The sequence below is a fragment of the Magnolia sinica genome, chromosome 3, assembly GCF_029962835.1.
Source record: "Magnolia sinica isolate HGM2019 chromosome 3, MsV1, whole genome shotgun sequence".
Lineage (NCBI taxonomy): Eukaryota > Viridiplantae > Streptophyta > Magnoliopsida > Magnoliales > Magnoliaceae > Magnolia > Magnolia sinica.
This window is the reverse complement of record NC_080575.1, coordinates 1796541-1818127: the sequence shown is the minus strand read 5'-3', so window position 1 is coordinate 1818127 and position 21587 is coordinate 1796541. Positions and strand designations below refer to the sequence as shown.

Below are 21587 nucleotides of genomic sequence, written 5' to 3'. Positions count from 1 at the left end.
TCCCCATTGCTTTCTACGGTGGGGTCCACTTGAGCTTTATATCTACCTGGATTTTTGGCCCATCCTCTAAAATGATCTCGAAAAATGGGTGGACGGTATGGATATAGCCCACACATCATGGTGGGACCTACACCGCTTGCTAACACTGAGTGATATTAGCACGGGACCGATACGATTCCATCTAACCTACTTCACGAGCTTTTCCACTCTTTCCAAACATGAAGTGGAATTGGCACAGGACCAGATGCAATTCTATCCCACCTAAGCCCATCTAATCCAGCCGGCCAAACAGGCCCTTATTTTCATGTTCCAAAATGTTTCCGTAAAACGGATGGATGGCCAGGATATATCACATATATCTTGGTGGGGCCCAAAAATTGAAGTACGTGCTTTTGAACTGGTTTTCGAGGAGAAAATACTCCCATGTTTCGAAACAAGCTCAATATAATAACTCATTTACAGCCAATTTATAAATGGATTTTGAAAATTCAATGACTACAATTTATTTCCCTCTCGCTCATCCGTCTCTCCCCGCGCCATCGTAACTTCTCGTGCCGCCGGCACATCCCGAAAGGAGCCGACGCGAAACGGCAGAAACGAACAGTGCTACGAACCGGAGAGAGAGAGAGAGAGAGAGAGAGAGAGAGAGAGAGAGAGCAGCCGGACCTAGGACGGTGGGAAGGAGAGATGGAGAGGGTTTCGGCAGCTTGCGCCATGGAATGGAGCATCGAGCTCGAAAAAGGCCTCCGATCGAAAAATCCTGGTCTGTAATCTAACCACTCTCTAGTTCACTTGCAAATCTGACCGTCGATTCCTCCAACTCGTTGGAGATGCAACTACTTAGTGGCCACGGAAAAATTCGATTATTCGTTCATCTATTTATTAGGGAACAGTTCTGTAGAGACTTGGGCGTGTGTGCAATGCATCAACAGTATAGGTGTCAGAAATTACGTCGATCCAGACCATCCAAATTGCTGGCCCTTTCTTTATAGAGCATAGCCCCAAAAGTCCGAATGATTGGGCGGTCTCAAGCATTTGAACTTTTGACTATTTGATGACCACCAAGTGGATGGTGATGATCGCCTCTAGCAGTGTTGATCTTTGGGGCTGCAACATGCTCCATGTACTCCGGATGCGTTGCTAGCCCTCACCTTACAGCGTAGCAAACTCACAGCATAGTCTAGCCCTACACGAAGATGAACTGATAGTCCAAATTATTTAACTTTGTGAAGATTTCTGCTATAATTATAGTGCTGTTTGAAGAGGCATTGTACAATGTTCAGAACGAATTAACTTTGTTTCAATTCGCGCCCGCACTCCTGTCCACATGGGTGGGGCCCACCGGCTTAGTGACTCAAGGTTTGTCTGGTGGGCCACACCATTGGTGCACAATGGACCAAAATCCACCTCCACTGAACATCTCCAGCCATCTAATGGTGAAGTTTGTCCCACCACATATGGAAGATTGGTTACATACAAGTATTTTACCATTCATTGCAGGCAAAAAATTGGATTTCTAGGATTGTCTGATGGGGTAGTTTATAACCCGTCAGTGACCACTATGCACGGACTATTGGCTTTGATTCATCATCATCATCTAAGCCTTATCCCAGCTAATTGGGCAGAATCCTGTTATGCAATTCCACTCTATCAAGGATGAACTATTGGCTTTTTTAAAAAAAAGAGGAAAATACATTACCGAGAGAGAGATTTAAAAAAAAAGAGGAAAATACAATACCGAGAGAGAGAGAGAGAGAGAGAGAGGTCCCCAAATAGTCGTTGAAATCGTTTGCTACTCTACCCACATGGGTAAATGAAAATTTTAATCTAAAATGATGTCCCTAATTTCTTGAGAATATAAGCTAATGACTCTTCCACAATAACCAGCCTAGAGCAGGATATGGTTGTTAGTATATTGTCGAGAACAAAAGCAACAGACTCTTCTACAATAACCAGCCTAGAGTTGGTTATGGCTGTTAGATGGATCTGCAAGAATCATTTTGATTGACCTCTTTTAGAAATGTTGTGTAATATCAGAAAATAACCAAAATTTGATGTACGCATGCTAGGTTATGGTTGTTTTGGGTATGAGAAATGCCATTATGATACACATTGCAAAAAGGTTCCACACAGCAGACCCCTACCATACACTTGTCTAATCTGCATATCGATCAGGATAATTAATCTGGTACAGGCCACCATGTTGAGAAATTACCTGAAGATTATGATGACTGGGTAATTTAACCATCAAACGGTTGTGATTTTGCCTTCTGAATGTGGACTGAGGCTGCTGCCTTGATTTTTGGCTGACAATACATCCACAACATAGCCTGCCAAGTCAATAGCAGTGACCACCATAGATATGTGCCAGGGGTACTCTAGGAATGTTTTGTTCGTTTCACCATGCTAGAATTCCTTTTTGGGCTAACATGTTTTCTAAGGTTTTTTAGTTTCTCTTTTCTCTGTCTTGTTTAAAACTGTAGAAAGGATTATGAAATTATGATCCAAGTTTACTGTTCAACTTTAACCTCTTATGCTAGTTCCTCGATGCAAGTGAAGGTTTCTGATCAATGAACACAATTCACATTATCAGGACGCTCCATTTTCTTAAAATTTTCATGCGTGATAGCCAGGCTGGATCTGCTGTAGACATGTTGACACTTATGTTAGGAGAAGCCTTCAGTTGTTTCTTCATGTATTTTTAACATTGCTTATACTTTTTATGTAGTTCTTAGTGTATTTTTTGTTGATTGTATTTTACGGTAAGTAAAGGGTGTGTTTTGATGCACCAAAATTTCATGAAAATTTAGACACCAAATTAGACTGGTTAATCATGAAATTTCATGATATTTGGTGCAGCCAAATGCATCCTTATGCATATATCAGGTATAATTAATTAATTTTTGTTTAGTTGTCCTCGTCATCATCATCCTAACCTTTTTGCTACCAATTTTGGTTTGGCTCCTAAATGGTAGACTGACAATGATTCTACTATCAGCTGTGAGCAGACAACAACTTACCTCTTTTACATGGGCTCTTGGAAGTGGGAACCAGCCATGGCAGAAGCTCACATTGACACCATTTACATGCTAACTCAGTTCCATCCATTGTTAGTAGTATCCCCTATACTATCGAAATATCCTTGATATTATCTATATCTCCAGCTCGGTGATACCAATAACACTGGTAGCGATATTGATAACACTGGCAGTTGTAGAAATTCTAGGTATCGGCTATGTATCACAAAGTCTCGCCAATCTATTGATATCGCCAATGTATCGTAATATTTTCAACCGTATAAATTCTAGTTGTCGCTTATATTGTTAATGTATTGATATCGCCAATATTTTCGGCTGTGTAAATTCAAGTTGTCGCTTGTATTGTGTATCGGCGATATTTTTCTAATATCGCCAATGTATTAATATTCGATACCACAAAAAAAATTGTTTGTTTAAAAAATTTCCATTTCATTTAAAAAAAAAATAAATTTATGGGAGCATATTGTTGTATGCAATGCTCAAATTGTCGATGATAGTATCAATCATATCATGATATTATCGTTATCACAACATGGGTGATGTCAAGACCACAATTAGAGCTGGGCATCGGACCGAGTCGGATCGGATTTGGTCCAACTCGACTTGATTCGAAATTTGTAGGGTGCGACCTGAACTCGATCAGAACTGGTACCGGATCTGGATCATCGGAATCGAACAGACCCGAACTCTGCTAACTTAGAACCGATCCGTGTTCAACCCGGTTAGGAAAACTGGGTCGGATCGGATTGGAAAAGGTTCGAATCATTCATTTTTTCAATGGTACGAAAATCATTATTCTCATTGTTTCCTACGATGTGATTTACTTAAAGTTTAGTATCAACCCTTAAAATGATATGGAAAAACTGATGGACGGTGTTGATGAACCAAAAAATTCAAAACAGCCCTCACACAAGCTCACACCAGATACCACGTCTCATGGCTTCCCAGAGAAGTTTCAAGTTGGCTTCCCAAAGAAATTTTAATTTCAAGTACAGTGTTATCAATCAGGTATGACAAGCTGACAAAAGAAAAGAAAAGAAAAAAAAAAAACATACCACTTACCTGACACCAGCTATAAGCAGCTCTAGGCACGTGTCGCTCGAAAACGAGCACTAATGCTCCTCGAGCTCCGAGTTGTACGAACGGCTAGCGGTTGATTAAGCTACTGGAGTGATGTCACCAAGTTCTGTGGGCCCACTATGATGTATGTGTTGTATCCACACCGTCCATCCATTTTGAGATATCATTTTAGAATATGAACCATAGAATAAAGTAGATAAAAATTTGTAGTGGACCCCACCACAGAAAACAATGGGGAGAGTGATTCCCACCGTTGAAACTATCCTACAACCCACCATAATGTTTATTTGAAATCCAACCTGTTCAGGAGTTAAAAAGGGCATGAAAGAAGGGAAAACACAAATATCAGGTTGATCTAACACGCTTACGACTTCTCGAAGTTGTTAATGGTGGGCGTCACTGCCCCACTGTTTTCTCTGCTGGGGTCCACTGGAACTTTGGATTTAACTCATTCTTTAGATCTTGCCCTAAAATGATCTCTCCAAATGGATGGACGGCGTGGATACAATACATACATCATGGGGGGGCCATGTACCTTTGATCTCATTTGAGCCGTTCGTACAACTCGGAGCTCGAGGCGCGTGCGCGGTCGTCTTCGCACGACACGTACAGCCTGTCAGTGCAGCTGGCGTGAGGGACGCGGATTAGCTACGTTGGAAGTGGATTGCGTACTGAGTAAGCTCTGTGGGGTCCACCGTTATTTATGTATTTTATCCACTCCGTTCATCCATATTAACAGATAATTTTAGGACTTGAGCCCAAAATGGAAGCATATAAAAATCTCAAGTGGACCACACCACAGGAAACAGTGTGATTGAACCTCTACCATTGAAAATTTCTTGGAGGCCACAGAAATTTTGGATCAAGCTGATGTTTGTGGTTTCTCTTTATCCATGATTTTGTAATCTTACCAACGTGTTGGATGACAAATAAACATTACTGTGGGCCTTCAGAAGGTTTCAACGGTGGAAATCATCATTCCACACTGTTTCTTGTGGTATGGTCCACTTGAGCTTTGGATTTACTTCAAATTTGGGATCAACCCTTAAAATTAGCAGGAAAAATTGATGGACGGTGTGGATAAACCACATACATTCACAGTGGGCCCAACTGAGTTTACTCAGTACGAAAAAAGCGTACAGGTGTAACTCAGTACGCAATCCGATTTCTGATAATTACATATGCAGGTCTTAAGTCCAGCGGGTTGGACCGTAAGTTACGGTACAACTAGTAGATAACTTTCAACCTTTCATGTATGTACAACATCCAAACCATCCAATAGGTTGGCACCAACATGATGATCACCTTATAAGTAAAAATTCCATATCGAATCATCAGGTGGACCACATTTACATTTTTCTATTCATCAATGGCTACACATTGTTCTCATGTGTGGCCCACCTGAGGAGCAGATAGGGTTGATTTCTGCACCAGATGAACCCCGTGATGGTTCTAACTTCCAACCTAGTAGATCTGATTATCTGACTTAGGTTAGGGTTTGGAATCATTCGGTTATGGACTTAGGGAAAAGAAAAAAAGAAGAAGAAAGAAAGCGTACCTGTCTTCTTCGAATCAGGGACGACCGAACTCGTTGCCGTGGGGTTAGAAGAACAGAGGATCGAGGGACAGCCGGACTTATTGCTCTAGGGTTAGAAGAAGAGAGGATTGTTCAACGAGTAGGGTCAGAAAGAAAGAGGGTAAAAATTCGTTCGATGGGTAGGGTAAGAAAGAAAGAGCGGAAAGAAAGAGCGGTAAAAGTATGAAGGTAAAAAACTTAAAAGTTATAGACAGGAAGTACCCGTTCCGAATCGGGTAGGATCGGTTCGGGTCGGGATTCGGGTCGGGTCGGTTCGGATGGACCACGATCCGGCATCGATCCAAAAGACGATCGGATCTGATTGATCCTACTCAATCCGCACCGATTCAGGCTGTCGATTCGGTTCTGATCGGGTCGGATCGGGTCTGATCGGGTCGGATCCACCGGATCGGGTCAAGAATGCCCAGCTCTAACCACAATCTTTCGTTTCCTTTCTAGTTGTCAATTTCTTGACAAAATATTGTATGTTGTTGATATTCTGAAACATTGATGGATGCTTGGATGGATAGATGGGATGGTTGGAATGGTTTCTTACGACAACACATGCTTTTAGGCCCCCATTAAATGGAAACTTATTATGTATTCATTCTTTTTACAAATTTTTAATTCTTAAATATGCAAATATTTGTATTTTAGCATCTCCCGATGTTTCACTGAAAAATTCCACCGTTTTCCCCATGTTTCCCTACATTTCTGGTTATCGGTGGTATCAATATTGTTTCTGTAACTCCGGCTAGCGAAACTTGTAGCAATACTAATACATTGAACACTGATTCCACCCAATATTGACTTGCAAGCTGATTATTACATGCACACATGAGCACATACACTGCAGAGGGCAATTGAATAGAGTAGGGTCATGGTGGGCAGCTGCCAGGCAAACCGCTAAGCACAAAACACCCATGACACATATGAAGGGTCACTCTCGAGTAGTTAGCTTCACAAAATAGTAGGGGTCCCGTTGATACATGATCTCCACACCACTTACATGTCACCACACTCATGCACCATTCTGCACCTTAGTATGAGTGTTGTGCACAATCCGGAAAGGGGAATTTGCAGACATTTTATTTCTAGAGCATGCATACTAGATGAGCCTGGCTTTCTTTCTGCCTTTTTGGCTTGAATAATATCAGTATCTTTCAAAAAGATAAAAGGAAATAAAAAAAAAAGAAAGAAAGAAAAGAAAAGAAAAGAAAAGAAAAGAAAGAAATAAAAGTACTGGATGAACCTGCTGAGGACACTTAACCATCTAGCTATAACCATAATTGATCTAAAGTGACATTACAGTTTCACCTGAATTAGTTCATACTTAATATGCATGGCTCAATATTCTACACATTTTTGTTGATATTTCTCCCTGGTAACTTGTTTTTTTTCTATGGTTTCAGGTCAACCCATTGAGTCTGTGTTACAGATTGGGCCGAAACTCCAACAATGGAGCAGAGAGCCAACCATTTCGATGGCAATATCAAACATGTTTGGTTTAGTCCAGGGAGAAGATAGGTTGTTTGCAAATGCGATTCTTCTTAGGCTTGCAGATGCATTTAGGTCTGGGGACAACCATATGAGGGCCTGTGTTTTAAAGGTTTTTCTTTCGGAGTTGAAAAACCGTAGCAAGAAGGGTAAACTATACAATGGCATTCTGGCCAAGGAGAGGGTACCTAATTATATAGAGCTACTGAAACGAGTAAAGATAGTTTTTGACACGGGTGATGTCAAATCAAGAGCATTAGCTTTACGTCTCCTTGGTTGTTGGGCTGATCTTGCAAAGGATAGTGCCGAAATACGCCACATGATTCTGTCAACTCTGGAGTCACGCCACTTTTTGGAGGTGAGGTTAGTATTTCTTTCCAGCATTAGCACTTTTTTTCCTCTTTCCACAGTGATCTATTCCTAATTTAATATACTGTGTGCTTAATAGAAGTGTCCTTTCTTGAAGTATATATAATTTTCATAAAAACAAATGCATTTTTTTGCAGTAAAGTGAGATGATAATTCCATTCAAAAGAAGTGAAACGATGACTAGTTATAATGCACATTTTTTTAGTAGTTATAATACACCCTCCTTAGAGGAAATTGATATTCCATCCTCTCCTTTTGATGCCTACAATCTTTTCTACTTTTTACTATTATAACACAAACTTTTGGCACTATGCCAATTCCAAAAGTGGCAATGAGCCTATGTATAATAACATAGTTTAAATATCATTTTCTAAAACCGAAATGACATTATTGAAATGGATTTTTGGAATTTGATTGCATTTAAAAATTATGTATATATTTTGAAAGGCGAATTAAGAGGTAATGGCATTTGAAAATTAAATGCTGCATCTTGTTTAAGTTGGCTAATGTTTTTTTTTTTTTTTTCCTCTTCCTTCCACACCTGTGCAGTGCCAGATGATATGTTAATTTAAAAGGACTAATCAATATTTAAAGAGGTGATTTGTTGTCTTTATTTCATTTGGCAGGTAAAAGCATCATTATTTGCTGCTGGTTGCTTTTGTGAGTTATCGGAGGACTTTGCCTGCATCATTCTAGAGATGCTGATTAATATGGTAACCTCACAAGGAGCACCTGGTGATGTGAAGCTGGCGGCTGCACGTGCTTTTGCTAAAATGAGGTGCTCATCTTTAATTGCATGTAGAGCTTACAAGGTGCTGTGTTTCTTTCCCCATCTCATATTTAGATAAACATGATATGAACTACTGTTTGCATCTTGATGGAAAATATTCTAATTACAGTGAAAGTATAGTTGCTAGCTTTGCAAAATTTGGATAATCATTGTTAAAGTTCCTTTTTTTTATTGGCAACAAAATGTTGTTTCCTAGGAATATACTCATATACTTTCATATGCTTAGGGTACCTGTTGTTGTAGGAATACTTCAAACCAGACAAAAGCTGCAAGTGAACGTACCAAATGGAGATCCAAACACCTACAACATAGCAGTGAATTGAAATAAAACTAAAACAAAGGACTATTGGCTGGGCTCAAACAGTCCACTAGTCTAAAAACTAGCATCCATGATTACCATGAATTAATTCATTTAAGTAAACATCGAGAACTCTATTTAATTAAATCAGAGTTGTCTGTCCTGTTTGTGAGCGCTGCAGTTTTTTATAGACTGCATACTGAATATTCTGGGTCTTTCCTGTTGTATGCTGTTACAAGCAGAAAATCTCTGAAACTACTATTAAGAAAATCAAAACAGAGAAATAATACTAAAGGAACTTTGCTAAGCGCACCTGCTTGTGCAATAGCTAATGTACATGCCACACATGTGGCAGCATGGCACATGGGTGTGAGATCCAATCCATCCATCATGTTGGTCCGACCTTGTACATGCTTCCCAAAAGTATGTCTGGTCCACTCAGCCTGTTTGGCCTCAATAGAAACAGGTGAGTGGGTTAGCAAACTTCAGCCAAGTTTTTCAGAGCTGTACATTTGTTTTGCTAACTGTGGCCTACCTGAATGGATCAACATGACTCTTGGGCGAGGGCATCAATATAGTGTTGCCATTCTGATGGGTGGATTGGATGTCGGGCCTATTGTGCTGTGCTGGCACATGTTGGGCTTGTACATGAGCTTTATTGCACACTCATGTGGGCCTAGCAAAGCTCATGATAGAGATATCTATCACTGAACAAAGACTGCACACCTATTTCCATTATAGGCTATATACACAGCTGTATGGATCTACAAGACCATAAGGTTTTGTTTTATCTTCCCAAATATACCAACAGCTGCTGCTCTTGTCCATTGTAGCATTTTCTGCCTGTCAAGAAACACATCTCCAACAGTTATAGACCCTTCCACATTTAGATTGTGCGTTTGCCCAGAGAGCTGCGCATGACCATTTATACTTCCACAAAGATCTCTGGAGGGCTGGGTGGTTGCATATGGGTGTTTTATATATTCTGGATTCTAGAATAGAATGCCATGGCTGAACAGTACAATATAAATTGCGGGGGAGGGTTTATGATACTTCGATTCAACCTGTGGGGCCTACAATCCAATAGGACACCCCACTAATGGCTGTTCCTGCACACATATGCCAATTGGATTCCTGAGACCTCCGTTTGTACATGGGGTCACGGTTTACCCAGGCGCATCACCTGTATTATACAGTGCCAATACCAGTATTTGGTAATGGCTACTACATGGATAGTCTTAAGTTGTAACTTGTAAGATAAAGTTTTGGTCTCCTATTGTAGCAGGCTTGTTATTAGCTATACTTGTGAATTGTGATGGTATCAAGCTTGTTCTTGGTTGTTTTCGAAGGCAAACATCTCTTCCACCATCACTGCTTCCCAGTTGGGATCAGCCAGAGCATTTGCAACCTTAGTTTGAAAAGGAATAGGGGATATTGAGGAGGAAGAACGAGAGAGTAAGAATGGAAATAAAGGAGAGCACAGGGAAGAGAATAAGAAACTCTCTGATACAATGATAATAGAGAAAGAAAAGAGAATAAATGGAGAGAAAGGATGGGTTGCATCTCTCCCCATAATGATGCTGTATTTATAATATTTCAATATTACAAGTGCTTAGCTAGAATTAATTAAATACAATATTTTTTTTAAAGATTTATTCTCTAGAATTGTGCTCTGTACATACACAAGACTGCACACTAGTAGTATGGTGGTCTGCATGTACACACAAGATTGTATAGACTAATAATCATGGTATTAAGTTATTAAGCTATTAGGGTCGGTACAAGTATTCATGTCCTATGGTATCAGGAGCCAGTCATTGATGTTCATATCTCGGTATTGTAGGACGTTTCACACTTCATCATTATCATCTAAGCCTTATCCAAAATTGGGTTCAGCTGATGTTTCACGCTTCTAGTTTAAAATAATGGTTCAAGGGTTGTAGTTTGCATGCTTCGTAGTACCCATTTAATTTTATTTTATGGCAATCATAGATTTTTGTGCTGCAATTCTCTTGAAACCAGCATGTTCTAGCATACTAGGTTTTCCTAGGAGTGATTCCAGAGGATCCAGTGTAAGTGTGAAGGGCCTAAATGCAAGTACAACTCTCTGAGCTGATTCTGAGATGGTGCCAAGAGTGCACCGATTTGAAAAAGCTCGGCAATTTCTTAATATTAAGAAAAACTTGCCTAGTCTATTGTTGTCATGACAATGTATTACATTGATTAGTCGTCAAACATCAGCAATTGTCAGAAGGTCTCAATAACTTGGCTTCTGTTTTTATTTTATTAATTTTTTATTTCTTATGGCAAGATCCCTGTAACAGGAAGGCCAAGGCACAGGTTTGATGAAACTAGGGGCTCCAACCTAGGATGATTCCACTTTTCCATGCTCAGAATCAGAAGTTGGATTGACACAATATACCGAATGTGTGAGATCTCTTATGAGGGAAGAGCTCTAAAGAGCTTCAGGCTCTGTAATGCAACCTATTAAAAAAAGCAGATTGTAGATATTTGATTCACTTATACTTTATACACACAGGTCCTGTTTTGGATACCAACAACCGTTTGGGATTATATCTATTCTGTACAAAATATAGCATGGAGCATGCTGGCTAATGGTCACTAAAGATCCGTTTTCCTGCTTAATGTAGTCTGCTTGCCACAGGGTCAATTGTAGTAACTTAAAAGAGAGTCATTGTAGTGATTGAGGATTGAGGTCTTACTGGGGTTTAAACAGAATTTACTATTTTTTTAAACTTTCAAGAAATTGTGTATAGTAGTAGTCATTCTAGAGTAGCTTTGTTGTAAACTCAACGGTCTTAGTTTCTTGGATAAAAAGTATTTAGTGAAGAGTTGAAAGGTAGTGCCCCAGGTAATTATTCCTTTAGGGCAGTTGTACACCAACAATCTTCTCCATCCATGCAAAACGATTGGTTAGTTGCTCATCGAATATGTCTAGCTTGGTTGCCATCAGAGGCAACTCTTTTGTTATCACTCCTAGCTTGCAAAGGACCCACTAAAGCAACCATATGTTTATGTCAGATAATATTTCTTTTTTCATAGCCATTTATTGAACAATGCGAGTTTACAGATGACCACCCTGGTGTTTGTCTTGCAGAGTTTTGCTGAGCCCATGAGCACCTCTCTACATGAACCTCTAGAGCGCTGATGACACATGTGGGACATCTGAGCCATGCATTAGGTGGGTCCAATTGTGCAAATGACATGTCCCAACATTGAGACCAGTGCACTATTAGGCAGCCGATATGTGTAGTTGATTATTTACCACTGGCAATTTCTTCTTGAACTGTTCATTGTTTTTGTACATGCCTGGAACTCCTGATGAGTTGACCAGTCTGATTTTTGAGCCAGGACATCTACATGGTGGGGGGTCTGCTTGATCTTGGCTTGGATGTTCCACACATGTCACTTCATGTAGAGGTGCTTGGAGTTGTGCATGTGGGCTTATCAAAGCCCCATCTCCTATTTATCTTATTTTCTTAGGGTTCTGTTAAATTTGAACAAAAATAATTCATTGTTGAACACATATTCAATGTCCAAAGTAGTAAAATTTAAACTTAATGTTGTAGTTGTCGACTTTATCTTCCTTTTAGATACATTTTTGCATGCAGTTGTTATATTTGTTGTCTCTAGTCATGTTATATTATAACTTTTTTTTTTCTTTATATATATATATATATATATATATATATATATAATCATCCATTGTTCCCTTTCAGGCCTGTAAGAAGCTGGTGCTGGCCTCTTCACCGGAAGAATTTGTAGCTGAGATGCTGTTGTCACTATCAAAACTCTCTTTCAAGTCCATGCTGTTGATTCATGAGCAGGTATCAGTTCTGTCCATTTTTTGCAAAGAATCAGCACTCATGTCATGGTTTTCACTTATATATAATGCAGACATGTTCTATTTGATACAGAATGAGACGATCCGCAATGGGACTTGCTTAATCTGTGGTTCTTTAAGGAGTGCCTTTTGTTCCCATTAAATTTGTGTTCCACATTCTATGGGAGTCTTATTTTCATTTTCCAAAGCAAAGTATTGAATGAATCCCAAGGTGGAGATAGGGCTAGACTATTATCTTAATTTCACGTTCCAAAGCAGATGTATTGAATGAATCCCAATGTGGAGATAGGGCTAAACTATTATTGTATTGGAAGATACATTTTGTTTTCTAGGATGGTTGATATGTTTCTTGGATTGTGATATTTAATGCAAAACTAGAAAAGTCCGATCATAGTTTTTGGCCTTAACTCATATGGTATATATTTTTGAAGAGTCCGTCATCAACATCTTACCTGTTTTCCAGAAAATTTGGTTGGCTTTTAAATTGCAGATTGGCAGAAGTTTTATGATTGCCTACTAGACATCAACCTTCCTCTTTGCCTAACCTGTGTCAGGCTCCTGCTTTATTCTCATGCTGTGTGAGACGTTTGGCAATTTAATGATTCTCCATGAGCAAAGGATTAAATGCATTGCAGAACTTTCATAAGGTTTGTACTGATGCAATTGCTGACTAGTCAAGCAATTGTAGGATGGCACTTGATATCCACAGTTGTATCCATCTTCATCATAGCCTTGTCCCAGCTATTTGGGGTCAGTTCGTTCTCTAGATTTCTGGACGAAAGTTTGATGACGGGGTTGGACATCAACCATTTTCCTTTGCCCAGGGCTGGTCTGCCATTCCAGGCAGAGTTTAACCTGACATGTTTCACATTAATCACCATGAATTCATCACTAATAACAGCACGATTTGACTCCGCAAGAAGAATCAATTTGAGCTTAATGAAAAACATGAATAGATACTACACCAATACCACCTTAAAATTTTCAGAGAGGTGCTAAACCTTGAATTGAAAGAACCATAATATTTCTAGAAAGACCCTATACATACAGTAGAAAGGTTTTATGCCTATTTTAATTAATTCACTATTCATTTTGGAATAAAATGACATGAGCTTGATTTTCTCTGCAAACTTTTGCTTCTATTTATCAATCCAGATATGTTCTTTTATCTTTTGAATTGCAAATTACTGAGCTGAGAAGGAAAACAAGACAAGCTGGCCTTTTCGCTATGGGTACGAAGAAGCTCAACGCTCCATTAAGCCAAGAAATTTAAGAGGCATTTCTTCCCTTTCATTGTGTGCGAATCTAAACATTCCCCAAGTCCTCAGTCAAGTTCAATGTTTCAATGAAAGACTCAGCTATCCTCTCCTTAAGATTGTAATCATTAGATTCCTCCTGTGGGCAACATTGAGAGGAACTTTGCTAATCACCTATAACCTTACTGACCATCGACCAGTGGGCATCTTAGATTCGTCCTTTTCTTGGTGTTGTTCACAACACGATACACCTCCAATTAGATCACAAACACCGTACATATCACAGGGCTGGGATTGCCACCAGATCTTTAACTTTCTTACCTAGAGCTGTATATTATCTTTCAGAAAGTTCCTCTCTCTCATCTTTTATTTTATTTTTTATTTTTTAAATTAAAATTCTAATAGGAAAGTTTTGAGCTTTGATGTTTAGAAACTTTTGTTTACACAGGCTTTCATTCAATATGTTGTTCTGGATGCAGGTAGACCTGCTCTTATCATTTATTGGCTGTCAATCTGCTTCTCTTGTGCCTACTGCACTGAAATGTCTGCATTTCCTCTCAAAGGGAGTCTGTTGTTCTCCTGTCAATGTGAATGTACTAACAGCACTTTCCAAAATGCTAGATAATGACAACTTTTCACTGGATTTGCAGTGTGAAGGTTTACAGATTTTGCATAAGGTGAATGTCATTCTGCTCCCATTCTCTACTTGATGAATATTTAAAAAGTCACTCCACTTGTAAAGTATCAATTTGTGCCATATTTTTCTTGTTTTGTAGTAATTCCACACTTCTAGCTTTAGAATAGTTCTGCTTGTCTGTCTACATTTTCTATATCTTACACTTTTATGAACTAATAACTAATAATATATAGACGTTTGCTTATTCAACACACATGTACAGCCCTGCCTTGTTTGTGCTGTCACACGTGCTTGCGTGGAAGACGTGGAACATCTGAGCTGTCCATCATGTGGGTCCCACCATCTAGATGCTCAGGCGCAAAAGGTCAGACTGGTACACTCAGCAGGTGGACCATGTATTTAAAACAAATAGATGGCAACAAGAACCAAGCCAAGTTTTTTAAGTTGTCCATTTGTTTCATGCATTGTAATCCACTCCAAGTTCGCACATATGCAGCATTTTGGTAGGCTGTGCTACACACCCGTGTGGAATTGGCAAGCTCTTAATGTATGACTACATGTACTGTAATACTTTTATCGTGTGTGTGTGGGGGGGGGGGGGTGGGGGAGGCTTTCTTGAATCATGTTGTTTGACATCTTGTGCCGAAGTTCAATACCAACATATTCTTCTGTTTTGTGTTGTACCATGTGATTGTTGTACCCTTAAAGTCGCTGACTGTGTTCATGGGAATTTGCAGATATCTCGTATTCTACCAAGTCTTCCCGACATGGATGCACAGGAATTCGTTAAGATGATAGTAATTGTTGAGAGTGCGGCTAAATCTCCCATAGTTTCCAAGAAATCATTGGCTCTCAGTCTGCTTGTAGATATATCATGCATCCTCAAGAGGATGCCGAGAGGGCATTGGTGCCACAGTCTTGAACAGTTGTCAATTCCACGTGGACATCCTGAAGACAGTATGCGAACTGTAGCAGATGGCATGGGACCTCTCCCACAGCGTGTTGCCCTTTTAGTAATAGATGAGGTCATCTCGCTTGCAAAACAAGTGCATGGTGGGTCCCATGTAGAAGGGTCAGTACATACACTGACACAAACCCCTGATGTTGCCGCCACCTCTAAGGTGAATCAAGAATGCCAGTACTTGCTCAACCATATTCTTCGTCTGGTTGGAGAATATCCTACATTGGGTCTCATGATTCTGGATAGTGTCCGATGCTCAATAGAACTGCTTGTGAACACATGCACTGCTTTCAATGTTGAAGCTGATGGTGCTCATGGAGAAGTCTCTGAAATGGACATAGATTCTGAAAAACCAAGTTCTTCTTGTCATGGGTTCATGGGATTCAAAGGCAAAGAAGTGGATCCTACTGCTTCAGACCTTATACTGCACCTATGCAGGTTTGTTGGAGCTTTCCTGGAAACACTTGATGAAGCTGATGCAATTACTAGTGAAGTTTATAACTTGGTGAAGCTTTTGGTTGAATGCATACAAAGGACTGGCTTTTTTTACCACAACATGTGCATGATTTTCTCACTTCTCTTGAATTCTCGCCTCATGTGGTATTGCTCTGGAAGCGAGAATGGCACGACTGGCAACAGAAGCAAAGACTTGAATAAACTAGAGCTAGTTGCTTGCTCAAGCAAAGCTCACTATGATTGTTGGGTGGATCATGAACAGATGACACTTGAGTTCGCAAAGAAGATGATAGCAGAGAGTAAATTTTGGGCTGCGTACAAGGCCGGAAAGTATGCTGCTTGTCAGGATGCGTGGTTTGCGGCTATGTTTACATTTAGGCTATTGATAAAACAAGCAAAATCAGATCCCTGTCGTCACTGGTTAGAGTCTCTGGCTCTATTTTCTGGTGCTGAAAGTGAAATCCGATTAATGCTTTTTCCGAGACAAGGGATCCAGTTAATCAGTGGGTTACAGGTGAATGGTGATGGGAGTGTAGGGGAAGTTGGTCCAGGCGATTTAGAAAGTGCTGATTTGTGTAACTTTCGGGAAAAGCTTGCCACCGCTTATAACAGAGTTCGCTCTGCTGAAAAAACGTTGGTTGCTGCTGTCGCTGTGGATCAACCCTTTTATTTTCAAAGGTGGTTTTTGAGTCTTAGAGCTAAAGTTCTCGAAACTGTCATAGATCTACTTGGGCTCTTGAGTTCCATGAAAAGTACTGGTGAAGGTGTAAATGAAGATGGTCGGGTTGAAGAATGTGCTCGGATTGGTTTTCCAATACATAAACAACATATGCATTCGTTAAAGTACAATTTGACTCATATTTCTATTCGACTGAAGAGATTAGTAAAAGAGTTTGATCTTCTCGCGACATCTTTCATAGGCATTGATTACAAAAGCTTTAGAAGCATCTTGAGGCTCGCACTCAACTGTTCATTTCTGGCCTTCTGTGCTGGCTTTGCTATATACTTCAGGAATCAACCTGGTCACAACAGCATCATAACCTGCATTCTAGAAAAGTCAGAGAAGTTTTCACCTTCGATGTTGATACAGGATCTTATTGAGCGCTTGTGGCATATAGACAGCAAGACCAGCACAGATCTCCAGCTGTTTCTGAGTAGTATGGGTGAGCCAAGTAGTTACCTACAGTCAAGAACGCAGATATCTAGCTGTGGCCATAAAGAGAGAGCTACTTTGATGGTTTGTAGGGTTGCTGTATCATCCGTTCTCCGCATGCAAGAAGAGTTGAAGGGAGTGCAAAATGAGGAGGATCTATGCCGACTTTTCCAGGCTGGGCTGCAACTTCTTTCCGACATAGTAAGGAAATGGATGTACATGCCTTTCCTGATACCCCAATATTTCTTTAGAGTAAGGTATGTGAGCTAACTCAAATCTCCTTTTTGGATTTAGACAGGGATCTAATTCAACTCTATGTTATGAGAGGTGCACTACAGTGGTACCAGTACCACCGTAAGCAATGATGGTACCGGGCAGATTTAGGGCCCACAGTGTATCATATCCAACCTATCCATTGAATGCATCCCTTGGGTTACTCCCAAGGCCTGGAAATCAGCTTGATCCAAAACTTTGGTGGGCCATAACATAGGGAACAAGGCGCGACGGGATGCTCACCGGGTTCCACCCGACTTGTTGAACAACCTTATATATATATATATATATATATATATTTGTCCTGGCCTTTCAACCAGGGCATATGAAGGGTCTGGATGGCCTGGCTTTTGTATACACAACATGGTGGGCCCCTCAACAAATCAAGGGTAGGTGTCCTCTCTTAACCTGTCCCCTTTTCCGGGCTTGTGGACAGCTCTTTTAATCAGAATATTTAAATGGTTGATTGTCTTGCAGATGCGATTGAGCTGTGAATTTTATTTCGTCAGACTTAGAATCCACTCATGATTGTCTTGCAGATACGATTGATCCGTAGTTTTTTATATGATTTCCACTCAAATTTATAGCATGTACTTCTTGTTTTTCTACATGGAGATTTTGATGATAGTGGATATACATAGCTAGAGAAATGCCAAAGAGATCCATGCAAAGAGGATTGAAGGTTTTCTTCACAGAACTGGCCAAGCATCTGGCCCAAAAATGAGGTTATTCCACCACTCATCAGCTGGGCCCCACATGCATTGAGTATTGAGTCTATGGACTTTAATTGTTTTCTTCTAACTGCACATATTTCTCATACAAGCCTGGCCTACCTGCTGACTTTGGGCCAGGGCATTTTTGGGTTGGGCACCACCTGATGAATGGCCAGGTTCTTACACATTGTTGCCTCATTGGCATGGGTACCATGATGAACCCGTCCATAACTTAGCATTTCTCACGCACTATTTCCTGGTATTTCCATGCTCGAACCCAAGTTCTGGACAGTTCACTTTCTCACTTTGTGAAGAATGATTCAACGCTAAATGCAGATTATTTAATCAAAATCAGATCACAGGCATGATTGATGTGTACACCAGTTATATACTGGAATTATACAACAATATGTTAGGCAATGTGATTTTGAAGATTGGTTATTTTATTAGGACCTGAAGCATCAAGGGATTGCTAGATTCTGGGCTGGGAACAACACCCTCTAGTTCTGCACGGTCAGATAACTGACCTGCTCCATCCTGTGTGTGATGATGACTAGCGGCCATTAACAGCATTTGTTTACAATGTAATTCAACATCTGTGATATCCACGGCCTACCCACCATAGAAAGTCTGTCTGCCTGTTTGGATCAAAATGGCAATTAGGACTCAAACACCGTTTTGGAGGGTGAATTTGAACAGGCTCTTATACAATTCTGGCATTATAGGATTGGAGCTTAACTTGACATGCTAGGAGCTAGGCCAAGTTAATCAATCAGCTAAGTTCAATGTCCATTAGTGAGTTTTTGAATGTTGCTTGGTCCTATGCACGTCCTTGTAAATGAGGCTGGATCCAGTTTGCATCCAGTGCCGTTTGGTAAAATGTGTGAAGAGTGTCAATCAATCAAGAAATTGGACTTGTTATCTGTTTCTGAAATTTGATCCAATTTTTTTTCTTTCTTTCTGGGAAATTCCTCAACTTTTCTTGACTTTCCAAAATGGGTGATGAACTTCAAGATGGTAAGATTTTTGGGCCAAGGTTCATGCAACCACTAACTAAATGGTCCAGATACAACATCAAAAGTGCACCAATCAAGGGTTTGTGGTGTTCATGTGGTTTTCTATAGGGATGGGCGGACACCCAATCCATGACCCAGACATTCCATTCCTATCAGAATATCATGTCGTAATGGTTCCTAGTGTCTCTGTGAGAGTACAAATTAAAATAAGATCAACTAAAAGAATGTTGTTTTTCAAACCTTAAATGGTGTCGAAGATAAATGAATTTGGTGACATGTTATCATTTTTAAACATCTCGGCAGTGTGCCTTAGTTAAAACTCTGCATTTCTATCTATGCTAAAGTTCAAGGTCCTGATGGGATCATCGCCATTTCCTACTTCCTCAACATGCAATGTACCATTACGTCATTGCACAAGCGGTGCTTCCCTAACCATATCATGCGTTGGATCTTTAATTTTCTTTCAGGCCCTGCATCGGTGCCGAGCTCTTTGCTTTCAATGCAGATACACGGAACTCTGGCAGGATCTCCATCTCCCGCGGCTTCCACCTCTCCCTGAATCTCTGCATCCAAATGAAAAACACATCACCCAAGTCTCAAATTCATGTCTCTAAGCTGTACTGCATTGTTGCAGTCAAGGCATCAGACCGCCTACCCGAAGCAAATGGAGAAAGAAAGGAGCAGACCCAGTTGGACTTCCAGCCTTGGAACACAGACGAAATGGTGGATTTGAATGAGTTGCTGCTGCTTCATATGAGGGAGGATGGCGGAAGAATGCATCATGGGGTTGGCGGTGATGCGGGTCTGGTGAAGGCTTTTGTGGGTTTTGAAGCAAATGAGAGGGGGCAGGGATTTTCAACGTGCTTGCTTGATGTATCTGCTTTTCTGGAGGGTTGCTACCAAATCATATGGCAGAGCTGTTGCATTGACAGCAAAGGCTCTAGTTGGAGTCTATTGCCTTTGAATGCTGGTCCTGTATTTTGCATTAAGAAGCCATCTGCTGCTGTTTGATTATCTTAACTTAATACCATGTTGTGTTTTAGCATGTTTCTGTGTTTGGAAGTTACCCCACATTGATATTTGCCCCGATATCCTGGGGTCGCTTGGGTATTGAATTCACTGAGCATTGAAGTGAGGTGGAGAATGGAATCTGGTCTGATAGTTTACCTCTTGTCTATGGCAAAAAAAAAAGAGAAAAAGAAGTCGAAATGTTAGTTTTTAATTCAGTTTCGATGGCAGGAACACTAAAAATTCAGAATGAAAAGTTCCGGGTTTAAGGCGTTTTGGACTAAAACACATAGTGAAAGGAGAAAGGATATATATATATATATATATATATATATATGTGCATGGTGGGCCATCGGCCATGGCTTGTACGGACTTGGATTAGGTAGTGATCCATCCATGACTGGTACTGGGGGCCTGACAATGATGTATATGTCTTATCCATGCCATCCATCCATCTTTCCAGATCGTTTTAGGGCATTATCCCATAAATGAAGCAGATCCAAATCTGAGTTGGACCACACGACAGGAAACAGTGGCGATTGAGTGTCCACCACTAGGACCTTCTTGGGGGCCACAAGTTTTGGAACTAGCCGCTATATGTTTTTTTTTCCCTTCATTGAGGTCTGTGTGACCTAATCATCAGGTTTGATGGCAAATAAATATTACAGTGGGCCCTAGAAAATTTTTAATGGTGGGTGTTCAATCATCACAAAATACTTGTGGTGTGCTCTACTTGAGATTTGGATCTGCCTCATTTTTGGGCTCTTGGCCTAAAATAATGATCCAAAATGATAGACCGTGTGGATAAAACACACATCATGGTGGGTCCACAGCTTTTCCATCACCAATCATACCAAGATCTCTAACGAATACGAATCCAGCATGTACATGGTGAGGGCAGAATGCATGTGGGCCACCTGAACCTAATAAGTCCGGCCATCGGCCATGTCATTTAGATGGTGAGGGTAATATGATGAGAAGCCCGGATCCCTCACACATGCCAGGTGTGATTCCATTGGGAAAGTAGCTTCGCATTTTCCATGTGTGAGCGTCATCTACCAACGCGCATTTTAGCGACTCCTGTGCTTGCTAAGCCCATTGCGACATCATCACTCTATGCCCCATCCGAGCCGTGCATCAAGAGGGTCCCACTGTTGATAACCTGAATTGAAAATCAGGCGGGTCAATGGATTGTGTGGGCCATTCGATTGGATAAGTGGATCATACTGACCCTTCTGCCACATCATCTCCACATGGCCCACCTCATGTGAGTTCTGGTGTCCCAAAGTGCGTGGTCCATCTAATGAGATGAGGGGACTAATTTTGAGTAATTGCACGTATTCACTGCTGAATGCCCGTACCTGTAGGCACATGAGAATCGGGAAGAGGGGGCAAATTTTTTTTAAAAATAAAAAAAAAAAAATCTGTAATTTTTCAGTGCTGGGCCCGCCTGTTGAACGGCTCGGATCAAGTAAACGAGATGGGAAGAAATAGAAAAAAAAATTTGGACCATTTCTCGATTTGTGCGTGTCATCCTTGCGCAGGGGCCATGCTAATCTTCTCTGTATCGTTCCAATTTTATCGGATGTCTCCGAAGAGAC

General features: G+C 40.5%; 1 protein-coding gene and 1 non-coding gene across 5 annotated transcripts; one reads left to right on the top strand and one right to left on the bottom strand.

Moving 5' to 3' along the window:
* The first annotated feature begins 582 nt into the window (after positions 1-582).
* On the top strand, positions 583-20113 carry LOC131239237 (uncharacterized). Of its 4 annotated transcripts, XR_009168103.1 has the most exons (8): positions 583-763; positions 7107-7549; positions 8187-8372; positions 12389-12496; positions 14249-14446; positions 15144-17233; positions 18413-18480; positions 19446-19515. XR_009168103.1 is itself a non-coding variant. In XM_058236840.1 (7 exons), exons 1-7 carry the CDS (start codon positions 688-690, stop codon positions 19987-19989), a joined length of 3645 nt encoding a protein of 1214 aa, XP_058092823.1. In that variant the 5' UTR covers positions 600-687; the 3' UTR covers positions 19990-20113. The 4 variants fall into 4 exon arrangements, 3 of the variants coding, with proteins under 3 accessions (XP_058092823.1, XP_058092824.1, XP_058092825.1); XM_058236840.1 differs by lacking the exon at positions 18413-18480 and having other exon boundaries at positions 600-763; positions 19446-20113; XM_058236841.1 differs by lacking the exons at positions 14249-14446; positions 18413-18480 and having other exon boundaries at positions 601-763; positions 19446-20113.
* A 1371-nt stretch (positions 20114-21484) lies between these two features.
* On the bottom strand, positions 21485-21587 carry LOC131241656 (U6 spliceosomal RNA). Its single transcript, XR_009169215.1, has one exon. It is a non-coding gene; the product is annotated as a U6 spliceosomal RNA (small nuclear RNA).